We start from the raw sequence: 24,068 nt of genomic DNA on the forward strand, positions 1-24,068 counted from the left end.
TACTTAAAAAGGAGGGGGGGGGCAGCGCTGAGAATGTGGCTTAGTGGTAGAGGGCTTGCCTAGCATGCATGAAGCTCTGGGTTCGATTCCTCAGCACTACATAAACAGAAAAGGCCAGAAGTGGCTCTGTGGCTCAAGTTGTAGAGTGTTAGCCTTCAGCAAAAAGAAGCCCTGAGTCCAAGCCCCAGAACTGGCACAAAAAAAGTAAATTAAAAAATAAAATAAAAAATTCTAGTGTGTGTAGGGAGGGATGGGTGGGACTGCTTTGTTAAATGGCAACTCCTTCCTACAACTACTTGAAGATAATAAAAAAAATTAAAAACTTGGATCAAATATATGGAACAGCTCTTTGAAAAATCTGAAAGTTGAAACAGAAGAGCCAAGAAAGCATGGTGAATAATACACAAACAAATTAAATATACAATACTTTCTGAAAAATAAAATAAACATTTCTAAAACACGAAAAAAATCAAGACAAGCCAAACTAATGATCATTTTCTGTTTTAAAAAGAAATTCAGACACAGCATATACTGGTTTCTGCCATGTAGAATGTCCTTCATTATGATCAGTGGAAAAAGGAACAAAAGATGAACTATACCACTGTATAGTTCTATCAATGAATAACTTGTATAATTAAACCCAGAAGATATTGACCGTGTGTTGCAAGGTTGTGGATTTGGCCCTACCCCACTCAATGTACACATTACCAAAGTTCAGACTTAAGAAGAAAAGATCGTGGATTTGGCAGGTAACACTAGTCTGGGAAGGTAAGCTAACATACTAGGTGTAGAAGCATGAGTCTTAAATTTCTCAGTACATAACAATGATGTGAGGAAATTAAAGTAAAAACACTGAAATTCTACCCTGTATAAATCCTTAGACATAAATGCAGGACAAAGTCTCTAGAAACAAGTCAAATAATGCAAAGGGAACACACTGTTGAGATAGGATAATCAAACTGGTTGAACAGGAAGACATTTATCTTGACATAGATCACAGGAAAAGACCCAAAAGTAATACCTCCAGTAAATCCCTTAAAAGATTTCAGGTGACTTCAGAAACTTTATTTATTATTTCATTTCTTTATTTTGCTAGTATTGGAATTTAAATTTGGGGGCCCCCACTGGCTCAGCTTTCCTTGCTCTACCACTTGAGATATAGTCTCAACGACTTTTCTACCTGGGCTGTATTTGAACCATGGGTCCTCCAGAACCTCCTGAGAAGCTAGGAATACAGGCATAAGCCACTGATGCTGGGTCAGAAATGAACTCTTTCTTGTTATTATTTTTTGAGGTGCTAGGGATCAAACCCAAGGCCTTCAGCATGCTAGGCAAGAGTTACACCTACCAATGAGCTATGTCTTCAGGCCCACAGAGACACATCTAAAGATAGTTTGTCATTTGTCTAAAGGCTTGGTGAATTTTTTTTATTAAACTTAAGGAAGTTATCTGTCAAAAGGAGAATAAAATAATCAAATGGGAAGGGAAAACATACTGTGAATCAAGGCAATGGGAACCATGAAGAGAAGTGGGAAATTTAGCTTTGAAAATGAGAACAGCTCTTAACAGTGTATGAGAGCTATCCACAAATACTTGAGATCACACCTTTGAATGACAAATCAGATATGTTTACAAAGTGCAGGTGACTTTAGAAAGCAATGATGCCTCTCATTTTCTCTCATAAGAGATTAAAGGGACTAAGACTTGGACTCCATTAATGCACTTGCTATAATCTTTGTAAAACCAGAAAGAGTTATACAAAGTGGTGAACTGAAAAAAGATGTGCAAACTCTTAAGAGGTCAGTTTAAGACACATTTCATTGCAATGTAATTCATCATATGGTTTAATCCTGTATATAAAATATTCACAATCTAATGAAGACAATACATCATAGTGGTCAAAGTTCAGCAACAGCCCACTCAGATTTGAATTTCAGCTCTTCTTTAAATTATGGGTAAGTTAGCTAAATACCTTAGACTTCCCTGGACAACAGGGATTTGCATAATGCACGGGAAGTGTGCCACACAGATATGTACAATAAAGCTTGCAATTTACTGTGATTCCTCTGCATTCTTTTTAGTGTTATGAAGAGTTCCGGTTACTAATTCTGGGCAAAGTGTAGGATTCACCTGAGCAGACAGCAGACTATACATGACTAGAAGATTATGGGGGGGACTGATGCCTTAGAATTAATTACTTCAAACATATATAAAACAGTACTGCCTGCAGCAAAGGAGAGCAGTAGGAGAGCCTATACCTCATTCATACCTCATTCACAGACTTGTATGACTTTTTTTTTTTTTTACTCAGGGCCTGAGCACTGTCCCTGGCTTCTTTTTTCTCAAGACTAGCACTCTACCTCTTGAGCCGCAACACCACTTCCAGCCTTTTCTGTTTCTGTGGTGCTGAGGAATTGAACCCAGGGCTTTGTACATGCTAGGCAAGCACTCTACTGCTAAGCCATATTCCCAGCTCCTCCTATGACTTTTGAAGCCAACTATAAATGGCAAACATTCCTGCCTTCAAAATAGCCTTAAAATGAAAGCTGCTGCCCCCATCATCATGGTTAGTAAAGGCCTGTGATACGGATTCTGGAATCTAGGAAGCAGCCTCCACTGAGGAGCGTGATGGCTTCTCAGGTTCCTCTCCCAAATCCACAATCCGGATAGCATTTTCTTTCTTGGAAAGCCAGAAGGCAGCATAGACTGGCTCTGAAAACTTGCAGTCAAACTTGTGAACCAGAGTCATAGCATCATACTCTACACCATAGAAGGAAAGAGTCCCTCCTGGGAAGTCAATGTAGATCCCGAGTCTCCGGAAAGGACCAGCTTTGAGTGGGGTCTCTGTGTCACTGTGCCAGGCTATGAACTCTTTCCCATTCCACTGGAGGCTCCAGGAGAAGTTGTTTCCAGAAATGCAACTGTTGCGTTCTTCCCCTTTCCGGTCGATGCCTTTGCAGGTCAAGCCAACATAGGTGCCTGCCCCAGAGATCTCCACCTCATAATAGTACCTATGCAGGTACAGACTTTGTTGAGACAGCACCTGTCGCCAATATACAAACCTGCTGGGGAGGTCCGGGTAAGGATGCTCCCAGGGTGTGGTATTGGTAACTTTGCGGTTGTCCTCCTGCAGCCGGAGATATCTGTGTGCTGTGTCAGGGTCAAATGTGATGTCACACGCATCTGAGGAAACAGAATGCAGGGAGAGTAGTTTGGGAACTGACAGCTGATTCAGATAGAAAATTGTAAACCCAGCTGGTCTCCCAGGATGGGGTGAGGAAACATCCATCTCCCTATGCTCAGCTTTCCCAGCCACTGTTCCCTTAGCAAAAGATGTGAGTGAAGACCAGACAAAAGGAGAATACAAACTCCTCCATGTCTCTCCTTTCTGAAGCCCAAATTGGTTGATAGTTACTGTATTGCTTGGTGAACTAAAGAACTAGATGGCTTTACTTACTGGTTCATTCACTCATTCATTAACAAGTCTGCAGAGAAAACCGGACACGATTATATCCATGGTTGACAGAGGTTGGGGATATAAGTACTCCTCTCCTACATTTGATCCATTCATTCATTTTCAAAATGTTCCACCAGTATTTAGCCTGGTGAACTATTAAACATCCCCCCAAACTATATTCTCTTACCAATTTCAGAATAATACTACCTCCATTCACACAGTTGCTTAAGTTAAACTAAAAATCATGTTTTGCTTTTGCCTCCATTCTTGCCTCCACATCCCTTCCTGTACACAGACAACAGAAAGTTCTGTAATTTTATCCACTTCTCTCCAGCCTCTTGATTCAATCTCCATAACCAAACCTCATCTGACTAGTGCAATAGGCTCCTCAGTAGTTGCCCATAAAAACAATACTTCCAAAGGTATTATTTTAAATATTATATTATTCATTATAATATTCAAAAAGAAAAGTTAAAATGTATAAAATACTTGCAATGCAAAAGAAGTTGATATAAAAATACTTGCAATGTTAAAAGAAGACAAATTGCAGTCAGATATGTCTAATTTATATTTTAATGTTCAGAATAAAGGGTATGTGAATTCTTGTATTGATTATGTCTGTCTATAAAATATAAATCTGCTTCTGTCAGGTAGCAAGAATGAACATAGGAAACAGGACCAAGAGGTCCTGAGAAGTAGAAGAAAGGGAGATAGTTATTGGCACCTTGGCCCCCAGTAAAATCCAAAGAAAACTAGGTGCTGGAGGCTCACACCTGTAATCCTAGCTACTCAGGAGACTGAGAGCTGAGGATCATGGTTCAAAGCTAGCCCAGGCAAAAAGTTCATGAGACTCTTACCTCCAATTAACCACTAAAAAGCTAGAAATGAAATTGTGGCTCAAGTGGTAGAGTGCCAACCTTGAGGGGGAAAAAAAATCAGAGTGAGCTTTCAAGGCCCAGAGTTCAAGCCCGAGTACTCACCAAAAAAAAGAAATAATAAAATAAAAAATGTTAACAGCCCAGGCCAATACAGCCAGGCCAATGTGTGACAGAGAGCACAAGGGGATCGAGTCAAGTCAGACTTAAAAATGAAACATCTGGTAACTCTTCAAAGTGCCAAGATTATGAAGGACACAGAAAGACTGACACAATGACCCAGACTGAAGAGTTCTAAGGAGATATGGAAACACCTAAGCTCCTGGACTGAGCTTAGGCTAGAAGAAGGGATAATGGAAAAATGATTGATGAAATATGAATACATTTCTGCATGATTTTTAACAGTATTGCAACTACATTGATTCCTTAATTTTGGTTGATGTATTATAGCTCTGTAAAACATTGGAAAAAGTAAATGAAAAGTATAAAGGAATTCTTTGTTCTCCTTTTGCAATATTTTTCTAAGTTTTAAACAGTTTCTGAAAAAAACTGTTTTAATTAAGATTTTAAAGTGAATTATTTAGGGATAGACAGGAGGTGACAACAATATGAATCTTCTATAAGACAAGGTAGCTGTTGCTTCAGCAAAGCCTACATTGATATCAACTACCAGGAGAAAGCATTTACAAACTTACATTCGAGAAACTGTTCCCTGCTTCTAGGTTCAGGTTTTGAGGTCCGATGTTTGCGTTGAACAACAGCAGATACTTGAGTTCTGATGTCATATTGTTCTAGAAAACAAAGAACTGTAAATGTACACCTGTCCAGGTGATCAGGAGAATTAGAAAAATAGGTCACCTTTCCCTAGGTTTCCAGAAAAAGAAATGCTGACCCCTAAAAACCTGGATTGTATTCTGTGGACCAGACAAAAGTCTGCTGAAAAAGATCCCAGTCTTAAATTGGGCACTGGTGGCTCATTCCTATAATCCAATTACTCAGAAGGCTGAGATCTGAGGATTACAGTTCAAAACCAGCCCTGGCAGTTAAGTCCTTGAGACTCTCCAATTAACCACCATAAAGCCGAAGTGGAGCTGTGGCTCAAGTGGTAGAACATTAGCTTTAAGCCCAAAAGCTCAGGGAAAATTCATTGACCCTGAGTTCAAGCCACAGGACTGGCATACACACAGACACACACATATACACAAATACACACACACACACACACACACACACACATCCCAGACTAACTTGGATTTCACTTAGAATACAAGCACCAGCAGCCTGAAAAGCTAGTCACAGAAAGGCCAGACAATTGCATGAGGCATGTTATTTACTTCTCTGGGTCTCAATTATAAAAGAAAATCACGATAAGAGTTTAAAGGTCACATTATTGATACAGCTGAACTGAAGGATGGCTTTGAAAATTACATTTTTTTCCTGATTTGCCTCCCTTTCCTGGCTCTTGCTTGCTTTCTTTATCAATCATTCTGGACAAAAATTGAACAAAGCTCATGGCTCAGAAGGTAACTCACCTTCTTTGGCAAACTCCTGAAGCTTTTCCTTATAGTTCTCCAACAACTGGATTATGTGTATGGTGGAGTCTGTGATGACCCTGCGGATGCCTGAGAGCTTATCCTTTAGCCCAATGTAAACACTAGGGAAAGCAGTGTCTTCAGCATTCTTAAGGTTGGAGTACTCCTAAAGAAAAGCAAACAGGAGGACTTGCTTTGGGTTCCATACTTCTTACACTGGGATGCTCTTATATTTATGGGCTGATAGCAATGTGTGCTTCACAAAGAATACAGATGTAAAAGTTCCTTCTCAGAGTCTAACAACATAAGAAAAAAAACCAAAACACCTTTTCCTGTGCTTTTAGGACCTAAATAGAAGTGAGTCTTTCCAAAATCAATGGGAAAGTAGGCTTTTTTTTTTTTTTTTTTTTTGCCAGTCCTGGGCCTTGGACTCCGGGCCTGAGCAGGAAAGTAGGCTTTTAAATATCAAAAGGTGCCAGACACTGGTGCTCATGCCTGTAAATCCACTTACCCAGAAATCTGAGAACTGAGGATGGAAGTTCAAAGCCAACTCAAGCAGAAAAGCCCATGAGACTCTCATCTCCAATTAACTACTCCCAAAACTGGAAGTGGAGTTTGGTCAACAAAAGTTTGGTAAACAAAAGTTTAAGGATAGTACCCAGGCCCTGAGTTCAAGCCCTAGGACCAGCACAAAAATAAAATGAAACAAACCATATATATATATGGCATATATGTGTGTGTATCTGAGATAGATAGATAGATAGATAGATAGATAGATAGATAGATAGATAGATAGACCGATCAAAAGGTATTCGCTGGGCTGGGAATATGGCCTAGTAGTGATAAAGTGCTCGCCTCGTATATAAGAAGCCCTGGGTTCAATTCCTCGGCATCACATATATAGAAAAAGCTGGAAGTGGCACTGTGACTCAAGTGGTAGAGTGCTAGCCTTGAGCAAAAAGAAGCCAGGGATAGTGCTCAGACCCTGATTTCAAGCCCCAGGACTGACAAAAAACAAAACAAGGTATTAGCTGTTTCCAATCCATAGCCCAAACTGGGAGCTTAAAAATAAGAACATATATTTCCAGTTCCTTTGATCCTTCCATAAGTTTTTGTCTTAGTTACAAATATTTATTTTCTGCAGTTATTCAGCTTCCTTGATCCTCTCCTCCAGCTTTTCATAACTTAAACACGTCATGGTAGTGAATAAGACATAGGTTCTTACACTCTAAAGATCCCAAACAAGCCTCTCAGATAAAAATTCTGCCTTCTCCTTGTTAATTCAATACCATACATACATTTGTCACTCTTGTACCTGACTTCAGAGTTTGCAAAGTCTTTACACATATATAATCACATCAAACCACTAAGTTTTAAACATACTATTTCCAGAAATAAAAAACTCAGATGCAAATGAAGAATTAAAGAGCAGACTGAACACAGTGGAAGTGAAAATGTCATATCAAGTCAGTAAGCAGATCCATAGGAGAGAAATAGAAACTAGAGGGTTAATAGAAACATAAACATTTTAATATTGTGTACTAATTTTGTGCAATACATGATAAAAATTGCATTTTAAATCAGCAGGGGAAAGAACAGGTTATTCAACAAATGTTCAGTGGGCTGTGATGGTTCTGGAATGCCTGTCATCCCTGAACTCAGGAGGCTGAGGAGAGAGAATCCTAAGTTCAAAGCCAGCCTAGGCTACAAAATGAGATTATACCACAAAAAAAATACAAATAAATGACAAATACCATTATTTTGACTGGCTTAAAATTTTGGGGAAAATAAGTTATCTTGTTAAATTCACATCTAAGTTACACTGACATATAAACTTTTCTATTTTTTCTTCTTTTTTTTTTTTTTGTATGTGTATATGCACCAGTACTGGGGCTTGAACTCACTCCCACTGCTCATCCAATAAATGAAAAATTTGAGACCAAGAAATGTTAAGTCACTTGCTAAAAGCTGCAGAGCTATTTAGTGACAGCTCTAGAATGGAGAAATTCACTCAACCTCTAGTTCTTTCCCTGGTCCCAATGCTTATCCCTTGATGCACAATGATATATTTCAATTAAAAGTCCCATTCCCTCCTACTGATTTTCAATTACCCCAGTGGACACAGCCTTGTCTGCAAAATAGCAGCTCTTCTCCTGTCCTTTCATCCCTGTTGGGCAAATCTCTACACAATGGCCACTGTGTCTGCTCTCATCACTGTTCTCCTAAAGTCCTTCACAGTGGAATACCTCCACAAGTCCCGTCACCTCTCCCACCACTATGGGCCCAGCATCCTGTGCTCCATCCTTATGAAAGTACCTTCATTCCCTAAGCCAGCGGTGTGTCCTCAAACCTCTTTGTCTTTTTTTTTCATCTTTTTTTTTTTTTTTGGCCAGTCCTGGGCTTGAACTCAGGGCCTAAGCACTGTCCCTGGCTTCTTTTTGCTCAAGGCTAGCACTCTGCCACTTGAGCCACAGTGCCACTTCTGGCCATTTTCTGTATATGTGGTACTGGGGAATTGAACCCAGGGCCTCATGTATACGAGGCAAGCACTCTTGCCACTAGGCCATATCCCCAGCCCCCTCTTTGTCTTTACACATACTTTTCCTTCTATCTGAAACATTCTGCACCTTGAACCTGACTCGCCCTCCAGCCCCTTCCCAACTCTGAGCAGTTCTCCCTGCTCCCTCCTAGACTCTGCTGAATCAGCACTCGCGTCTCTCATTTCCACAGCCTCCTGAGCATCCCGCTCATCAGTGCACTCACAAGGGTGTCTCTGGCCTGCGGAGCAAGGATGCTCCATGGTGCAGCTGCATGGATGTCCCCTTTCCCCAGTTCTGTACCTCCAGGAAGAGAACAGTGTTGCTGATGGCTGCCAACCTGGCCAGCTCCTGCTTGCTTCTCTCCATCTCTGCACTCCTGTACTCCAGATGGGTTTTAATGCCATTAGCCTGGTTCAGAGCAGCTTGCTCCTTCTCCTCCAAGAAGAGCATGACATCGGCCTGAGCTTTCCTCACAGCAGCAAGGAGTTCTCCAAACTGCTCTTCAGCCACCACTTTGACTTCTGATACAGACACCTGGCAATGGTGGAGTGGAAGAAAGACAATATGATATTTGAAATGTGAATTTGAGAAATGTATAAATTAGAAAGCAATGTTCTACTGTAAGAAACAGCTTTCATTCTTAGGGGATGGGGTCATCCTTCTTAGAGTTCTCTCCCAAATCAAGCTGAGGCTGACATCATATTCCTAAATCTCCAAGACTATGAGCTAAACAAACTTTTTTTCCCTTTTGAACTACTCAGCTCCGGCATTTTGTTATGACAATAGAAGATGGATTCATTCAACTCTACTTTACACTGCCTTGAAATAAGGCCTGAGAGGGGAATCCTACCTAGTTGCCTACAGCACAGCAACTCAGCAGGTACAATCTGGACTGATCCCTGGGAACACTGGCACACTCTAGAACAAGAACAGGAGGAGTGTGTAGTTTAGTTTAGCTTTCTGTCTATGGACTGAGCCCTGTGAGGGATTCATAAGAATACTGGAGCCTTGTCCATTAAACTGATACTCTGTCAGGACCAGAGAAGGGACAAGACTTAGTGCCTTAGTCACTGTGAACAGCAGGTAAGTGCACATCCTTTAAATACATAGGCTGCTGCTGAACAGGTAACCAACACACACACACACACACACACACACACACACACACACACACACACACACCCCTACATACAAACTCTGTGATTCCAGAACTGTTCACAAGACCTTGCCTCCTTGTTATTGTAAATACTTTAAATTCTCAGACAATTAATCATAACTGGATTTAGACCTAAGTGTTGAATCACACTTCAACTTTATAAACATGAAAGAGAGAGAAAGAGAAAGAGAGAGAGAGACAAGGCCAGGTGCTGGTGGTTCACACCTATAATTGTAGTTACTCAGGAGGCTGGTATCTAAGGATTGCATTTCAAAGCCAGCCTGGGTAGTAAAGTACCTGAGAAATTATCTCCAATTAAGCACCAAAAAGCTGAAAATGGAGCTATGGCTCAAGTAACAGAGTGCCAGCCTTAAGGGAAAAAGGGATAGTGCGTAGGCCCTGAATTCAAGCCCCAGTACCAGCACAAAACAAATGAGCAAAAAACAGAGAGGGGGGCGGGGAAAGGATGACATTGGACATTGTCCAAAAAGTAATGTATTCTACCTGACTTACATAACTGTAACCCCTCTGTACATCACTTTTATAATAACAATAAAATATATTTTAAAATATGGAGATAGGTCTAGGAATATGGCTTAGTGGTAGCTTGCCTACCATGCACATGCCCTGGGTTAAATTCCTCAGTACCACATAAACAGAAAAGGCCAGAAGTGGTGCTTGGCTCAAGTGGTAGAGCACTAGCCTTGAGCAAAAGAAGCTTAGGGACAGTATCCAGGCCCTCAGTTCAAGTCCCAGGACAGGCAAAAAAAAATTTTTTTAATTGAAAAAAAAGAGAAAATAAGGAATAAGAAATGATGTGCCTTAGAACGGCAAGTTTTGATTATTACCCTTAGAGGATGTGAGATATAATTGAAGATATCCAAGCTCTGCATTCGATAAGACATTCTAACTCCTGGCTTACTCACCCTTCATGTTCCATCAGGCACTAGGTGTCCTGGCTACATGAATCATCAAAGTAAGTGGGGTTCCTGGCCCTGCCCTTCCTCATTTTATCACCTTCAGAATCAGGAAGTGGAGGTGTGGTTCAAGTGAGAGTGACAGCCTTGAGTGAAAAAGCCAAACAAGAGCATAAGTCCTTGAAATCAAGCCCCATTACCAGCACAAAATAAAATGAAATAAACAGCAGAAGCAGGACAAGACATGGGAACCAACATAAGGGTGTCATGGGAAAGGAAATATCCATAATTATAATAGAAAGGTTTCTTAAGAAGCAGGATTCTGTGAGGCTAAGAGAATGAATCTGAAGACAAAATTCAGGATTAATATCCCTCTCCCATTCCTACTGAGGTCATCCTGAGGAAGCATGGTAGAAGGGAGACTTCAATTGATGGGCATATATTGACTTCTATTTCAGCCTTCCTTCATGAAACTTCCCATTGAGAAATACTTACATCTAAATGCGATGTGTGGAGAATATTCAGTAATCAAATGATGATAAGTAAACTGTGCAGAGAGGAGGCACCACAAACATATCAAGGTAGCCAACAGTGAATAGCTTAAACATTTGAAGATGGTTTCAACCATCAGCAGCTCGTTATCAGTAAGCATTCCAGAGGTGCAAATTAAGTGGAAATGGATACATGGATTAGAATGCATGGATGGATAGGTAGGTGGATAACTGGTGAATGTGTATGGATAAGTAGACTAGTGGGAAGATAGGTGTATTTATAGGTATAAAGATGGATAAATGGGTAGATGGAGAGATGGAAGGATCCAATCATTCATTCTCAGCATACAAAATGATACTACTAGCTGGGCACTGGTGTCTCACACCTGTAATCCTAGCTACTCAGGAGGCTGAGATCTGAGGATCACAGTTCAAAGCCAATCCAGGTAGGAAAGTCTGTGAGATGCTTATCTCTATTTAACCACCAGAAATCTGTAAGTGGCACTGTGGCTCAAGTAGTAGAGTGCTAGCCTTGAGCAAAAGAACTCAAGGAAAGTGCCCAGGCCCCTAGTTCAAGCTCCATGACCGGCAGGAAGAGAGAGAGAGAGAGAGAGAGAGAGAGAGAGAGAGAGAGAGAGAGAGAGATGATACTACTAACTCACTGCCCTAAGGTAGGTGTTCTGCAATCTCTTCTGACTGGTAGTTTTTAGCTTGACACCAGTGGAAGGTATTTACGGAACTACTTATGTCCACTCAGAGTCCACTTGGAAAGTGGCCATAAACCAGAGAGCCTAGAACTAAGCAACCTGGCACACCATTGGCCTTATCTACCCCCTGGTCCTGCTCCTCTCAGCTCTTTATCCCAGTGTCCAGGACACAGGACTGGTGAGATGCACATGCAGAATGCCATCCCTGGATGGAAGAAGCCAGAATCATGTGTAATTCCTGGAGCTCTGATTAAGCACCTCCCGTACACACACACACACACACACACACACACACACACACACACACACACACACACACACCACACACACTTTCTCCTCCTGGTTAAGTACATGTAAAACCAAGAATGCTGTTATGCCAGGACTAGTCTTGGTTCTACTCTGCACTATTAAATTACTTGCCAGTTTAAAAATGTAAACCACGGGCTGGGGATATGGCCTAGTGGCAAGAGTGCCTGCCTCATATACATGAGGCCCTGGGTTCGATTCCCCAACACCACATATACAGAAAATGGCCAGAAGTGGCGCTGTGGCTCAAGTGGCAGAGTGCTAGCCTTGAGCAAAAAGAAGCCAGGGACAGTGCTCAGGCCCTGAGTCCAAGCCCCAGGACTGGCCAAAAAAAAAAAAAAAATGTAAACCACATTCACAATAAATCCTAATTGAGATAAGGCTAGTGTAATCAGGCTAGTGTAATAAGGCTAGTGTAATTCTCACTTGCTGACCCTGTGGTGGCAGTCAGGTATGCTAGAGTCTGACTGACTTACACAGATAGTCTTACCAAAACAGACTTATGGTTGGCTTGGAGTCTGGCAATGGCATTTTCATTCAACTTGAGTTTCTGCTCCAAGTTTAACTGGGTGCACCGAAGGTCAGCCTAAGAAGTAGAAAGGAGAGAGTTAAGGAAGGAGCCTAGTACACACAGAAAGTCCCCGAAGGCAATGGTACTTTTCATCCTTGATGTCCTATCTTTCCTCTCTACAAGTCTGACCTTTGAAGCTGATCTCAGAAAGCCAATCTAAAGGCACAAAGGATTAGATTTGTGCCAGCCTTCTCCTGGGACTGAACTCAAGATGACTCAGCTAAAAGTACTAAGCACCTACACTGTGCTGGCCATTATTTCAAGCATTCATAAGGAATATTTCTTTTGTTTGTTTTTTGCCAATCCTGGGGCTTGAATTCAGGGCCTGAGCACTGTCCCTGGCTTCTTTTTTTTTTTTTTGGCCAGTCCTGGGCCTTGGACTCAGGGCCTGAGCACTGTCCCTGGCTTCTTCCCGCTCAAGGCTAGCACTCTGCCACTTGAGCCACAGCGCCGCTTCTGGCCGTTTTTCTGTATATGTGGTGCTGGGGAATCGAACCTAGGGCCTCGTGTATCCGAGGCAGGCACTCTTGCCACTAGGCTATATCCCCAGCCCCCTGGCTTCTTTTTGCTCAAGGTTAGCACTCTACCACTTGAGCCACAGTTCCACTTCCAGCTTATTCTATATACGTGGTGCTGAGGAATCGAACCCAGGGCTTCATGCATACTAGGCAAGCACTCTACTACTAGGCCATATTCCCAGCACTCATAAGGAGTATTTCTTATCCTTAATACCAATATTAGCAAAAATTATTACTTCCATTTTGTAGTGGCTAAAATTGAGCCAAGTATCCAAGGTTGAGTATTCACCAATGGGAGGAAGCCTAGACATTCTGACCTCAGATTATCTAACAGTGAGTGTGGGCTTGTAGCTGCATAGCCAGATGGGGAACTCAGGTTTTTAACTTAGCAGCTGAGGCTTTGATAAAATTTATTTATGTACAGGAAAACCAAACTATTTTCTCACACTTAAAGGCACATAAAAGTCCCCCAAACCAGTCCCCATTCTTACACGTTTCCTTGCCACTATTGGCTCTATCTCTTAAGAATTAGCTGACCACTGAAGTCCATCGTTTTTTTAATGGTTAACTGGAGATAAGGGTCTCGTGCTCCAAATGGCGATTCTCTTAAGTAACTAGGATTACAGGCATGGGCTAGCAGCACTCAAATATGTATTTCTTATTGTTTCACAACTTAATGTCTCTAAATATCCATTTCTTCACCTGTTAGATGGTAATAAGGTGCTTGCTTCCTAAGATTATGAGATAATGAATTAAAAGAGTTACTGCACGCTATTAAGAATTTTGTGTAGTACCAAGCACATTGTAAGTATACCATAAATATCAGTATTTCATCCTCAATGTCATCATCATCATCATCATCATCATCATCATCATCCTTCCTGCTACTATGGTTGCTTTCTGTTCATGCTTTGTGCCTGCTACTGCAGACAGGCAGAGATAGCCATCCTCACTTTATCCCCATCAATTTCTTGTCCCTGTCCTGGAAGACAAGTAGCCAAAGCAAGTCCCTGCATGAGAACCTTGGGTTTGCCCGCCTTCACCCCACTATCCTGGGACTCATTAAACAAACACCTTCTGCCAAGAAATCTGTCACCTCAGAAAACCTAAGCCTTTGGAAACCTGTCACTCTCCTACTTCCACAAGGGCATGAAATAGCAAAAATGAAAAAAAAAAGGAGAAGAAAAAGAAACAATAACAAATAGCTTTTAATGGCTTGTCTGTATTTCAAACCATGAGTCACTATGCACTAACAGGCCTCAGAAGTCATAAATTAAAAGTGTCTGACCATTCTTCCATAAAGCCTGTGGGAATTCTAGCCACCCTCCCCAGGCACCCCTACCCCTCATCCACACCCCACCCCCACCCTAGGTGAGGGAAGCTGCTGCAGACACCACTACAGGTAACCTTTGCTCAAGCTTTAGGTCACTGATATACAGCTGAAGTAGCCCCAGTGACTTCTCACTCTTAATACTTGGGAGTAGATGCTGGAGAGTGGAGAGTGGGGAAAGTGAGTGAAAGGAGAAGGTAAGCGGGAATCTGGCCTATTTGGGGAAAACCCTGGAATGTTATGCATCAACCCATTCCAGGGGAAAGGGAGGAAACATAAACTGCTGATTTGACACCCTAGAACTTAGTTCAGGCAGTGACATAAGAATGTGTTAAGGTAGTTATCCCCAACCAAACTCTAGAAGATACCCATAGTTTCCAGGAAAGGGCTCCTCTCTTCTGTCTGAGGAGTACCATAAAAGGAGAGAAGGATTTCTAAGCACCAAATGGAGGCCTTTGCAGAGTGAGTCACCCCAAAGGAAGGCACTCCCAATTACCACAGAAGGTGTGGCTGCTTTGGAGACTTGTATCTCCAGTTATTCTTGTTCCTAGAAAATGATGGGTTGCCTTAGATTCTAGCTTTGGGGTTTCCCAAGATATGAGATATGCACACATCTTAGGCCAGGGCAGATCTGCCTGAGAGACAGTGATACCTGGGGCACAGCCTTCAAGGAAAGAAAGAGAAGACTGCCCTCATTCTGCAAGGTAATGACAAGTTTTACACAAAAGCATAATATGTGGGGTCTTCAGACCCACTGCTTGCTGTATAATAACTGTCAAATCATTTCGTTTCTCCTCTGGTTCTAGGCCACCAAGTTGAGAGAATGTTTTCAATGTTGAAGGATTTTTATTCCCCTCTTCAGGGTCTACAAGGGAAAGAGGGCTGAGAATGGTGAATGATATAAACAGGAACAGCAGAGGGAATAAGAAGAAAGAAGAAACCAAGAGTGAACACACCCCAATAATCTCAGAACTTGGAAAACTAAGGCAAGAAGATATTAAGTTCAAGACTAGCCTGTACTATATAGTGAGATCCTGTCTCAATTTCTTTTTAAAAGGAAGGGAAATAGGAGAGGGTAAAAGTGAAGGAAGAAGGAAGAAGGTGAAGGGAATGAATAAAGGCGGAAATTCCAGATAGTATCAGTAACACATGAAGCTCACCCTTTGGAGACTTGGCAGTTGGCATCACCTAAACTTCAATACCATTTTCAGTCAATAGGTCAAAATCTATTTGCTGCATGTTGGTCCAGTCAAATAAGACACTCTTAGCTCCATATGTTACATAATACTAAATCAAAGATACTCCTTAGGAGCTGGGAATGTAGCTTAGCAGTAGAGTTCTTGCCTAGTATGGATGAAGCCCTGGGTTCGATTCCACAGCACCACATATACAGAAAAGGACAGAAGTGGCACTGTGGCTCAAGTGGTAGAGTGCTAGTCTTGAGCAAAAAGAAGCCAGGGACAGTGGTTAGGCCCTGAGTTCAAGCCCCAGGACTGGCAAAAAAAAAAAAAAAAAAGATACTCCTTAGAATTTCTGGAAGAAATGCTTGTTCTCAGAAGCTCCATACCAATCCTATTGGGTACCAGCAGACTGAGGGCTATTGGTTAGCAGCTTCTTGAGACAAGCACCAAGACTTTTGGCTCTCAGATAGTTAGTCTATATACAGACTGTATTCAGTCAGCATCCAGTACTGACCTTTCTAGCACCAATACTAAAGTTGAAGGTCATAGCCTGACTCTAGTGTCTTCAAATATCGAAGACAAGCCTCGGCTCAAGTCTCCCCTCTTTCAATAATACTGCCCTACTCTCACTCCCATGGGTAATTCCTTTCTTTAGATATGCTGCTGCAGTTGTATTATACCAGCCCTTTAGCATCCTATGGAAACATGGTATGTGCTCCAGTTTCCTGATTGCAATGGAAGTCCTAGAGAGTAGACAGTAGAACCTAGCACTCACACTAAATAATGTAAAAGAACCATGGAGCAGAACAAACAGGACTGGTGGATCCAAATTTTACCACACACAAATATACATACATGGTGTCTCATTTCCATGATGGCAAATTCAAGTTTTGAGGAAAATGAGGGAAGTTAGCAGCCAGTAGGCACAAGACCAGCTACTCATAAGACCAAAAAGCTCTCAGGAAACTGGGCCATCAGGCAGGAAGTACTGAGTCCCTATTAGAAATTGCTAGATCTGAAAGTTCAATAGAGAGGGCAAAGAACCAAAGAACATTTACTGTCAATACCACCCGCAAAGCTGCTGGCAACCATGGGAGTTTCAGGGCTTGCTTGGTAAGCTGAGGAACATCACTGTGGGAACCCCAGACAAGATCTAGCTGCTCTGCACCTTCCCAGCTGGCCCTACCATTTGTAACTTCTGGTACACCACATGCCTGCCTGAGTAATTAATTAGCCCTTAACAAGCTCCAAAGTAACCTTTAGCATGTAACTGCAGCAAGCAGGGTCTACCTGAAAAGAACACTGGGTACGTGTAATAACCATTTCAAAACAAACCCTTTTACAACCTCATCTAGGCACTGTGTCAAGAGATATGGTAGACTGGTTTCTTAGGTTCCTTGCAAGAAGTTTTTGGCTCCAAAGATTTGGTGGAGTCACTTTAGCATAGTGGCCCTTACAGTAAGCTTGCTCTCTGAGCTTTGAACAAGAATACAGAATTACATAGAAAAGGAGTCTTCAGTATGGGGCTGTGGCACTGTACTTGTATCATGATTGCTTTTCAGCATAAAACCTACTCTAGAGCCTCTTACTCCACTGTCTTGCACATCTCTATCCTAGTATGTCTGCATCTGGGATTCTTCACGTGATTGAAACAGTCCCTCCTGTACAAATTACTGCCACTCCATGCCTCTGAGGTGCTTTTGGTTCCCATGCTTAAACTTCATATTGCATCTGTATTTGTACAGGCAGAGAACATCTCTAAAGGAAACAGAAATTATAGGTAGTGCCTGACAAGACAAGAGCGACTGGAAAGGTATCCAGAATGGGTTACAGGCCTTCTCTTCCCATTGCATTGCTTGGTGAAGATACCTTTTTTTTTCAGTACTAGGTTTTGAATTCAGGACTTCACACTTTCTAGGAAGGAGCTATACCACTTGAATCACATCTCTAGTCTAGAGATAATTATATATCGTTTTGCTTTGTGGCTGTGGGGCTTGAGCTCAGTGCCTGGGCCTATCCCTGAGCCTCTTAGTGCTCAAGGCTAGTGCTCGACCACTTGAACCACAGTGCCGCTTTGGGTTTTTGAGTGATTAATTGGAGACATAAGTCTCGTGGGGGCTTTGAACCATGACCCTCAGATCTCAGCTTCCTGAGTAACTACGATTATAGGCATGAGTCACTGGCACCTGGCTTATTATGTTTTGTTTTGTTTTTTACATGCACTGCTTTTCCAGTTTAAAACAAAACTGGGGGCTGAGAATATGACCTACTGGTAGAGTGCTTGCCTCGCATACATGAAGCCTTGGGTTCGGTTCCTCAGCACCACATATATAGAAAAAGCCAGAAGTGGCGCTGTGGCTCAAGTGATAGAGTTCTAGCAGCCTTGAGCAAAAAGAAGCCAGGGACAGTGGTCCTGAGTGCAAGTCCCAGGACAAACTGGCAAACACACACACACACACACACACACACACACACAAACAACTAAGCGTTAAATTCAGATATTATCTCCAAAGGTATTAACATTATACTTCACCTTAATCTCTCTAGTATGTGCAGGGAAGAATTTTGGTACAATTTTTTTTTTAATTAAGGTTAGAGTTTTTTTATTTTGGGATCCTTCCTTCACGTCTCCAGGGAGATAGCTTTCCAGAAGCTTCCATGCCTCACTCCAAGCTTCACTCAATTACATACACTTGACCAAGTGTGGTGAGATAGTAAGTCTTCACCCAGTAGTTAGTTGAAGATTGAATGGGAAGATCCAAAACAATCACTTTGCAAATGGCAATGTACAACAAAGTTTGTTTTCCTCAGTGTGTGGCACTGTTTCCTTTGTTGATGTACCTACTTTCTGGACAGGACATCCTGACACAGGAAGCACTGGAAACAGTTGACAAATGGCTTTCTGGGCCAGTGATGCATTGGCAGCTGGAATGAAATGCTTTCCAAACTCCCACAATAGTTATAATCTATGTCTAGAAATAGGCACAGACAAGATGCACAGGCAAGGAAATTCCTTTTCCAAAAACCTCTTTTAGTACTGGGGGAGTGGCTCAAATTGTTGAGTGCTTGTCTTGTAATTGTAATATACTAAGTTCAATCCTCAGTGCTGAAAAAAGAACAAAAGAAAGGAGGGAAGGGGAGGGGAGGGGAGGAGAGTGGAGGGGAAAGGAGGGGAGGCAGGCAAGCTCTTTCCTTTACTACCCAGAAGCATTTGCCAGCTATGTGCAACACAAATAGGGAACTACCTGGTGGCTGACACTTGTAATTCTAGCCACTTAGGGGGCTGAGATCTGAGGATAGAGGTTTGAAGCCTAGCTAGGCAATAAAGTCTGAGATTCTTATCTCCAATTAATCACAGAAAAAGCTGGAAGTGGCAGTGTGGCTTAAGTGGTAGAGCACTAGCCTTGAGCAAAAAATGAGCTTAGAACAGAGCCCAGACCCAGAGTTCAAGCCCCATGACTGGCAAAAACAAAAAAAGTAAAAATGTGGGACAAAAGTCATGTCCACTTTCTACTAGAAAACAAAATGCTTCTGTAAAGTCACAGTAGGAGAAACAAACTACAAGAAATTGCTTAATCAATTCCTAAGGACTCTCAGATGCTCAGCTTTAGAGAAAAACAAAACAAAAATATAAACAAAAAAAACTAGGGTGTTCTAAAACAGGTTTCTTATCCAACAGAAGTAAATTTTGAACAAGGTACTTCTCAGTCTCTCCTGATATCTAGCTGCTAAGGAACTTTTATTTTCCATAAATTACGCTATCCTTGACATTTTACTTGGATATAAATTCCAATTTCTGTTATCATAGCCTTTTCTAAGTTCTTGGATTTCATATTAGGTATCTAGGATTTTTGTTTTGTTTTGTTGCTTTTTACTGGCCTCTTGTTTGGGATAAAGCAAAAAAGAGAAATTTGGGCATTTTACTCTTTCGCTTGAGTTTCTGCCAAGGTCTGCATTTCATTAATAATGGATATGCTTATTATAAATTCAACCAGAGGAAAACATCACTCCCCACCCCCCCGCCACACACACACACTCCCAAGTCCTCCAACTTCTACATCCTACTCCCAAACACACATCACCAAATGTGACAAGAGAAATACTAGGGGACTGGGAATGTGGCTTAGCGGTAGAGTGCTCGCCTAGTATGCACAAAGCCCTGGGTTCGATTCCTCATCACCACATATATAGAAAAGGCCAGAAGTGGCACTGTGGCTCAAGTGGCAGAGTGCTAACCTTGAGCAAAAAGAAGCCAGGGACAGTGCTCGGTCCCCGAGTTCAAGGCCCAGGACTGGAAAAAAAAAAAAAAAGAAATACTAGGAAACTCAACAGCACAGAAAGAGATTTCACAGTGACAAGCGGACAAATATGGGAACAGAGTTACTTCAAATTAGAAGCCCAAAACATTAGGTATTTACACCCAACCAATAACAGCTAGGTACTAAGACTAAATTCCTTTTCCAGGCATTCAGAACACAAAAGAGACAACCCTGGCGTGTGACTCCCACTCCCTGGAGTGTGACAGCCATCTCCCATAACCTTCCCCAGATGGTCAGATCTCAAGTACTCACTTCCTTGTCCCTGCGGGCAGCCTCCAAGGAGACTAAAGTGTGGCCCTTATGCTCATCCTGGCCACATTCCTGACAGATACACTGCCGGTCAGTGCAGCAGAAGGCAACCAGTGGGTTGTGGTGGGCAGGGCAGGTACGCAGGTCTTGGTCCTTGGCTGGTTCGGTCAGCTGGTGGCTGTGCAGTTTGCTGTTCTCCTGGTGTGGCCGCAAATGTTCCTCACAGTAATTCACCATGCAAGTGAGACAGGACTTCACTGCCCTCACTCTCTTGGCCCCAAGGCAGAAGTCACACGGGATCTCATCCTCCCCTTTGCCGTTGGAACCTCCCTGGTCTGCCTGCTCATTGCCCTGTCCCTCAATCTTCTCCACTGGCCTCCCCAGGAAGCCCACATCCTCTTCTGCTGAGCTGGCTGACCCTGAGTCTGAGCTGACAGGGGCCAGAGGATGAGTGGTGATGGTGGGCAGTGGCCCTGGAGCCATGAGATCTAACTCTGCCATCTGGGAAGCTCTGCTGCCTAAGTTGCGCTTCTTCTGCCCCTTGGCCCAGAATCTGTGTAGTCAAAGTCAGATCGGAAAGCCACGCCTAGATGATTGCAGCTGCCCCAGGATTTTAACTGTTTCCTCCTCTTAAGGAAGCTCAGTTACTCTGGGCAGCTCTCTGGATTGGCCAGCAGCCAGCTGCAGTGACGAGGCGTTCAGGTTACTCAGCTTTAAGACTGGCTCTGAAGTCTTTTCTCAAATTCAGTCCCCTCCTCCTGTTCTTAGGTCCAGCCCTGAAACTTCTATTCTTATATGACTCATTCATCCCCAATAGGCTCAGCAGGAGACCACGTGTGTCCTCAATGGCTCTATAAAGGAGTACAGATTCCAAAGTTCTGCTGTAAGCCTACATGGCTTTGTAAGTTCTCATAAGCTTAACTTTTCATCCGCATGTTTTAAAGGGATCTGCAATGTAAGCACTTCAGCAATGTGCCAGCAGTTCACTCCTTTCTTACTCATAGAAATGCATATGAGGCAGCCAGTAAAACTAAAAAGAAAGCTGGAATAAGACTCCCAGCTTGGGCTGGGCTGGTGTAGCTCGTGGTAAGGACATTTTTCTTTTTCTTTCTTTTTTTTTTTTTCTGTTGTTCATTTTAGAACTTGAGCTTTTTTGGTCAAGAGTACTACTCTACAACTTTGAGCCACAGCTCCACTCCTGGTTTTCTGGTGGTTAACTGGAGTCTCACAGACTTCTTTGAACCACAATCCTCAGATCTCAGCCTCCTGAATAGCTAGAATTACGGGTGTGAGCCACCAGCGCCAGGCAAGTAAGGACCTTTATCTAGCACAGTAAGACCCTGGGTTCCATCCATCCACACCACAACAAAACCACCAATGACTAAATAAATAAATCACCAATCTTGGAGGTCTCATAGTAATAACAGCAGTTACTGGTTACCTCCTCCCCTCAGTATGTAACTATTTTTGGAAATAGGGTCTTTAAACAAGTAATTAGGCTCTGATGTAGAAGACACCTCTTGTAGATCATTATGATAATGGATATCTATGTCACTTCTCAGACCTGAAGGCCATTTATATGGAAACTGTTGGGTGACCTCTGGATGTCAGGGCCCAAAACTTCAGCCTCAGATCATGCCTAGGCTGCCATGTTCTGAACATGCATCCCATGAACCATGAAGACTGATTGATTCCTCATGCTGAGGCCCCTGACTGTCTTTAATCACCTTTTCCTATGCCTCATACCTCTTTGCTTCTTCTTTCTCAGCCTGGGCCTTATCCCTTCACTTTTTTGCTCACTGCTGATAATTTACCATTTAAGTCACATCTCTACTTCCAGCCTTTTGCTCATTAATTGGAGATGTCTCACAGACTTTCCTGCTCAAGCTGGTTTCAAAACAGGATACAAGTATGAGCCCCCTGTACCACCTCTGCCTTGCTTCTTCATCCCATATCTCTGAATCCTATCCTTAGGAAGGTGGATTTGAGTCTTGGCTCTCATACCACCTCTATGCTCAGCTGCCTTGCATTAAGTTCTTTGTCTTTCATAAAACTTATTCAATGAGTGCTATATTGTGAGTGAGCAAAACAGGCCAGGTTCACCAACTTGAGGAATGGGATGTGTTTTTCTGACTCTGACCTTTCCATATCACTTTGCACAGCCCAGGAGCTACATATATATTCAGAGGGGATCAGGTGGGTCAGGAAGACCCTGTCTCCTTCCACAGGCATTTCTGTTCAGCTTTTCCAAGCCACACACTCTACTCGTAAGACTCTCAAGGAGGGAAGACTGATGAGAAATGTCCCACTGCCCACAAAATAAGAAGTTCCTGTTGGGTATTGGTGGATCACGTCTGCAATCCTAGCTACTCAGGAGGCTGAGATCTGAGGATAACAGTTTGAAGCCAGCCCAGGCAGGAAAGTGTTTGAGACTCTTATCTCCAATTAATCACAGAAAAGGCCAGAAGTGGAGCTGTGGCTCAAGTAGTAGAGCATTAGCCTTGAACAAAAAGAAGTTCAGGGACAGCACAGAGGCTCAGAGTTCAAGCCACAGGACCAGCAAAACAAACAAAAATAATGATATTCCTATATAGGGTATGCTTATTTGTTCGGGCTACTATAACAAAGTACAACAAACTAGTTGGTTCTGACAACAGAAATTGATTGCCTCACAACTGAGGCTGCAAGTATAAGATCAGTGCAAGATGAGGGCTGGTTTCATTTTAGCTTAGATCTGCTTAAAGACCCTATCTTCAAAACCAGTCACATCCTGAGGTACAGGGGTGGGGTGTAGGGGAGGGGGTTGGGAAAAGGGGGATACCAGCACCCGTACTATATTCTGAGGCACTTAGACCTTAACATATGAGCAAGTTTGCCTATAACACATGGCCAGAGAATAAGATGGGAATCTCAAGTTTCTTAGGAGAAAAAGAGCTAACCTAGGCATGGTTATGGTATGTTCAACATTTGTCTCACAGGTATGAAGAAACCCAGGGCTATTCCAAGGCACCTGGACTCCAACTTCTGTAATTTGGAGAAGTGCTAAGATTTCCCCCAGGATTTGTTCAGGTCCACATTTGGATTAATGGGATAAAGAGTGACAGAGAGGGAACAATTAGGTTTAGCCCCAAAGACTGGGGGTTGGAATGATTCTAATCTGTTGTACTCTCTGTGACTCTGCAGCCCTGAAATGAATTCTGCAGGAATATTTTTTTGTCTCTGAGTAGGACAAGTCATAAATCTAAGAAATCCAGGAGTTTTTTAGAATTGGAGAACATAAAAGAATAAAAATTCATCCCAGATGCAGCCTTATTTTCAGTGACACATAGAAGGCTCTTTCAAGCAATGTGAAGTTCTTAGCATCCTTGTAACGCCCCCTTACACAGCTGAAGACCCTCTTGAAAAGGTTTCCTTGTATAGAATTTCATGGGTTCTGCATATCCAACAGAGAAAGGAGCTAGTTCACTGAGTCCACGCTACCTTTTCTCTGCCCTCTTGCAAAATCTATTCCCCCAATGTTCATGCTGCTTTTTTGTTGCTAATACAAATATCTGAGGCCAGGCACTTAATAAAAGGGATTTGACTCCCAGTTTGGGAGGTGCTAAGACCAAGATTAGGCAACCTGTTAGCCTCTGGTGGGAGCTCCCTTGGCTACATTAAAAAAAAAAATGGCAGAACTGGGCACCCATGGCTCATGCCTGTAATCCTACCTACTAAGGAGGCTCAGAGGATTTCTGTTCAAAGCCAGCCCAGGCAAAAAAGTCTGTGTGACTCTTATCTCCAATTAACATACACACACACACACAAAAAAAAGTCAGAAATGAAGCTGTGGCTCAAGTGGTAGAGTGCCACCCAGCCACCCAAACAGACCCTGAGTTCAAGGCCTGTTGGGGCTCAAGTTCCCCATCCCCCCGCTTTA

At 42.5% G+C, this 24,068-nt stretch overlaps 1 protein-coding gene across 3 annotated transcripts; it reads right to left on the reverse strand.

Moving 5' to 3' along the window:
• Nucleotides 1-265: 265 nt before the first annotated feature.
• Nucleotides 266-20,847, reverse strand: Trim16 (tripartite motif containing 16). 3 transcript variants are annotated; one of them, XM_048365085.1, is made up of 7 exons: nucleotides 20,153-20,845; nucleotides 12,472-12,567; nucleotides 8,705-8,938; nucleotides 5,865-6,030; nucleotides 5,028-5,123; nucleotides 2,592-3,183; nucleotides 266-1,771 (listed from the first exon to the last, which is right to left on the reverse strand). In XM_048365085.1, the coding sequence occupies exons 1-6, from the start codon at nucleotides 20,648-20,650 to the stop codon at nucleotides 2,600-2,602; spliced, it is 1,674 nt and encodes a 557-aa protein (XP_048221042.1). In that variant the 5' UTR covers nucleotides 20,651-20,845; the 3' UTR covers nucleotides 266-1,771; nucleotides 2,592-2,599. The 3 variants fall into 3 exon arrangements, with proteins under 3 accessions (XP_048221042.1, XP_048221043.1, XP_048221041.1); XM_048365086.1 differs by having other exon boundaries at nucleotides 266-3,183; nucleotides 5,028-5,120; nucleotides 20,153-20,847; XM_048365084.1 differs by having other exon boundaries at nucleotides 266-3,183.
• Between the last annotated feature and the right edge of the window lie 3,221 nt (nucleotides 20,848-24,068).

Source organism: Perognathus longimembris, chromosome 17 (genome assembly GCF_023159225.1).
Source record: "Perognathus longimembris pacificus isolate PPM17 chromosome 17, ASM2315922v1, whole genome shotgun sequence".
Taxonomy (NCBI): Eukaryota; Metazoa; Chordata; class Mammalia; order Rodentia; family Heteromyidae; genus Perognathus; species Perognathus longimembris.

Excerpts from the sequence above, each read along its gene's own strand:
- Trim16 (XM_048365085.1), bottom strand. The coding sequence starts at position 20,650 with ATGGCAGAGTTAGATCTCATGGCTCCAGGGCCACTGCCCACCATCACC. Across the intron at positions 12,568-20,152 it reads CTGCCCGCAGGGACAAGGAA|GCTGACCTTCGGTGCACCCA; the intron begins GTGAGTACTTGA and ends TCTACTTCTTAG. Across the intron at positions 5,124-5,864 it reads TCAGGAGTTTGCCAAAGAAG|AACAATATGACATCAGAACT; the intron begins GTGAGTTACCTT and ends TTTGTTTTCTAG.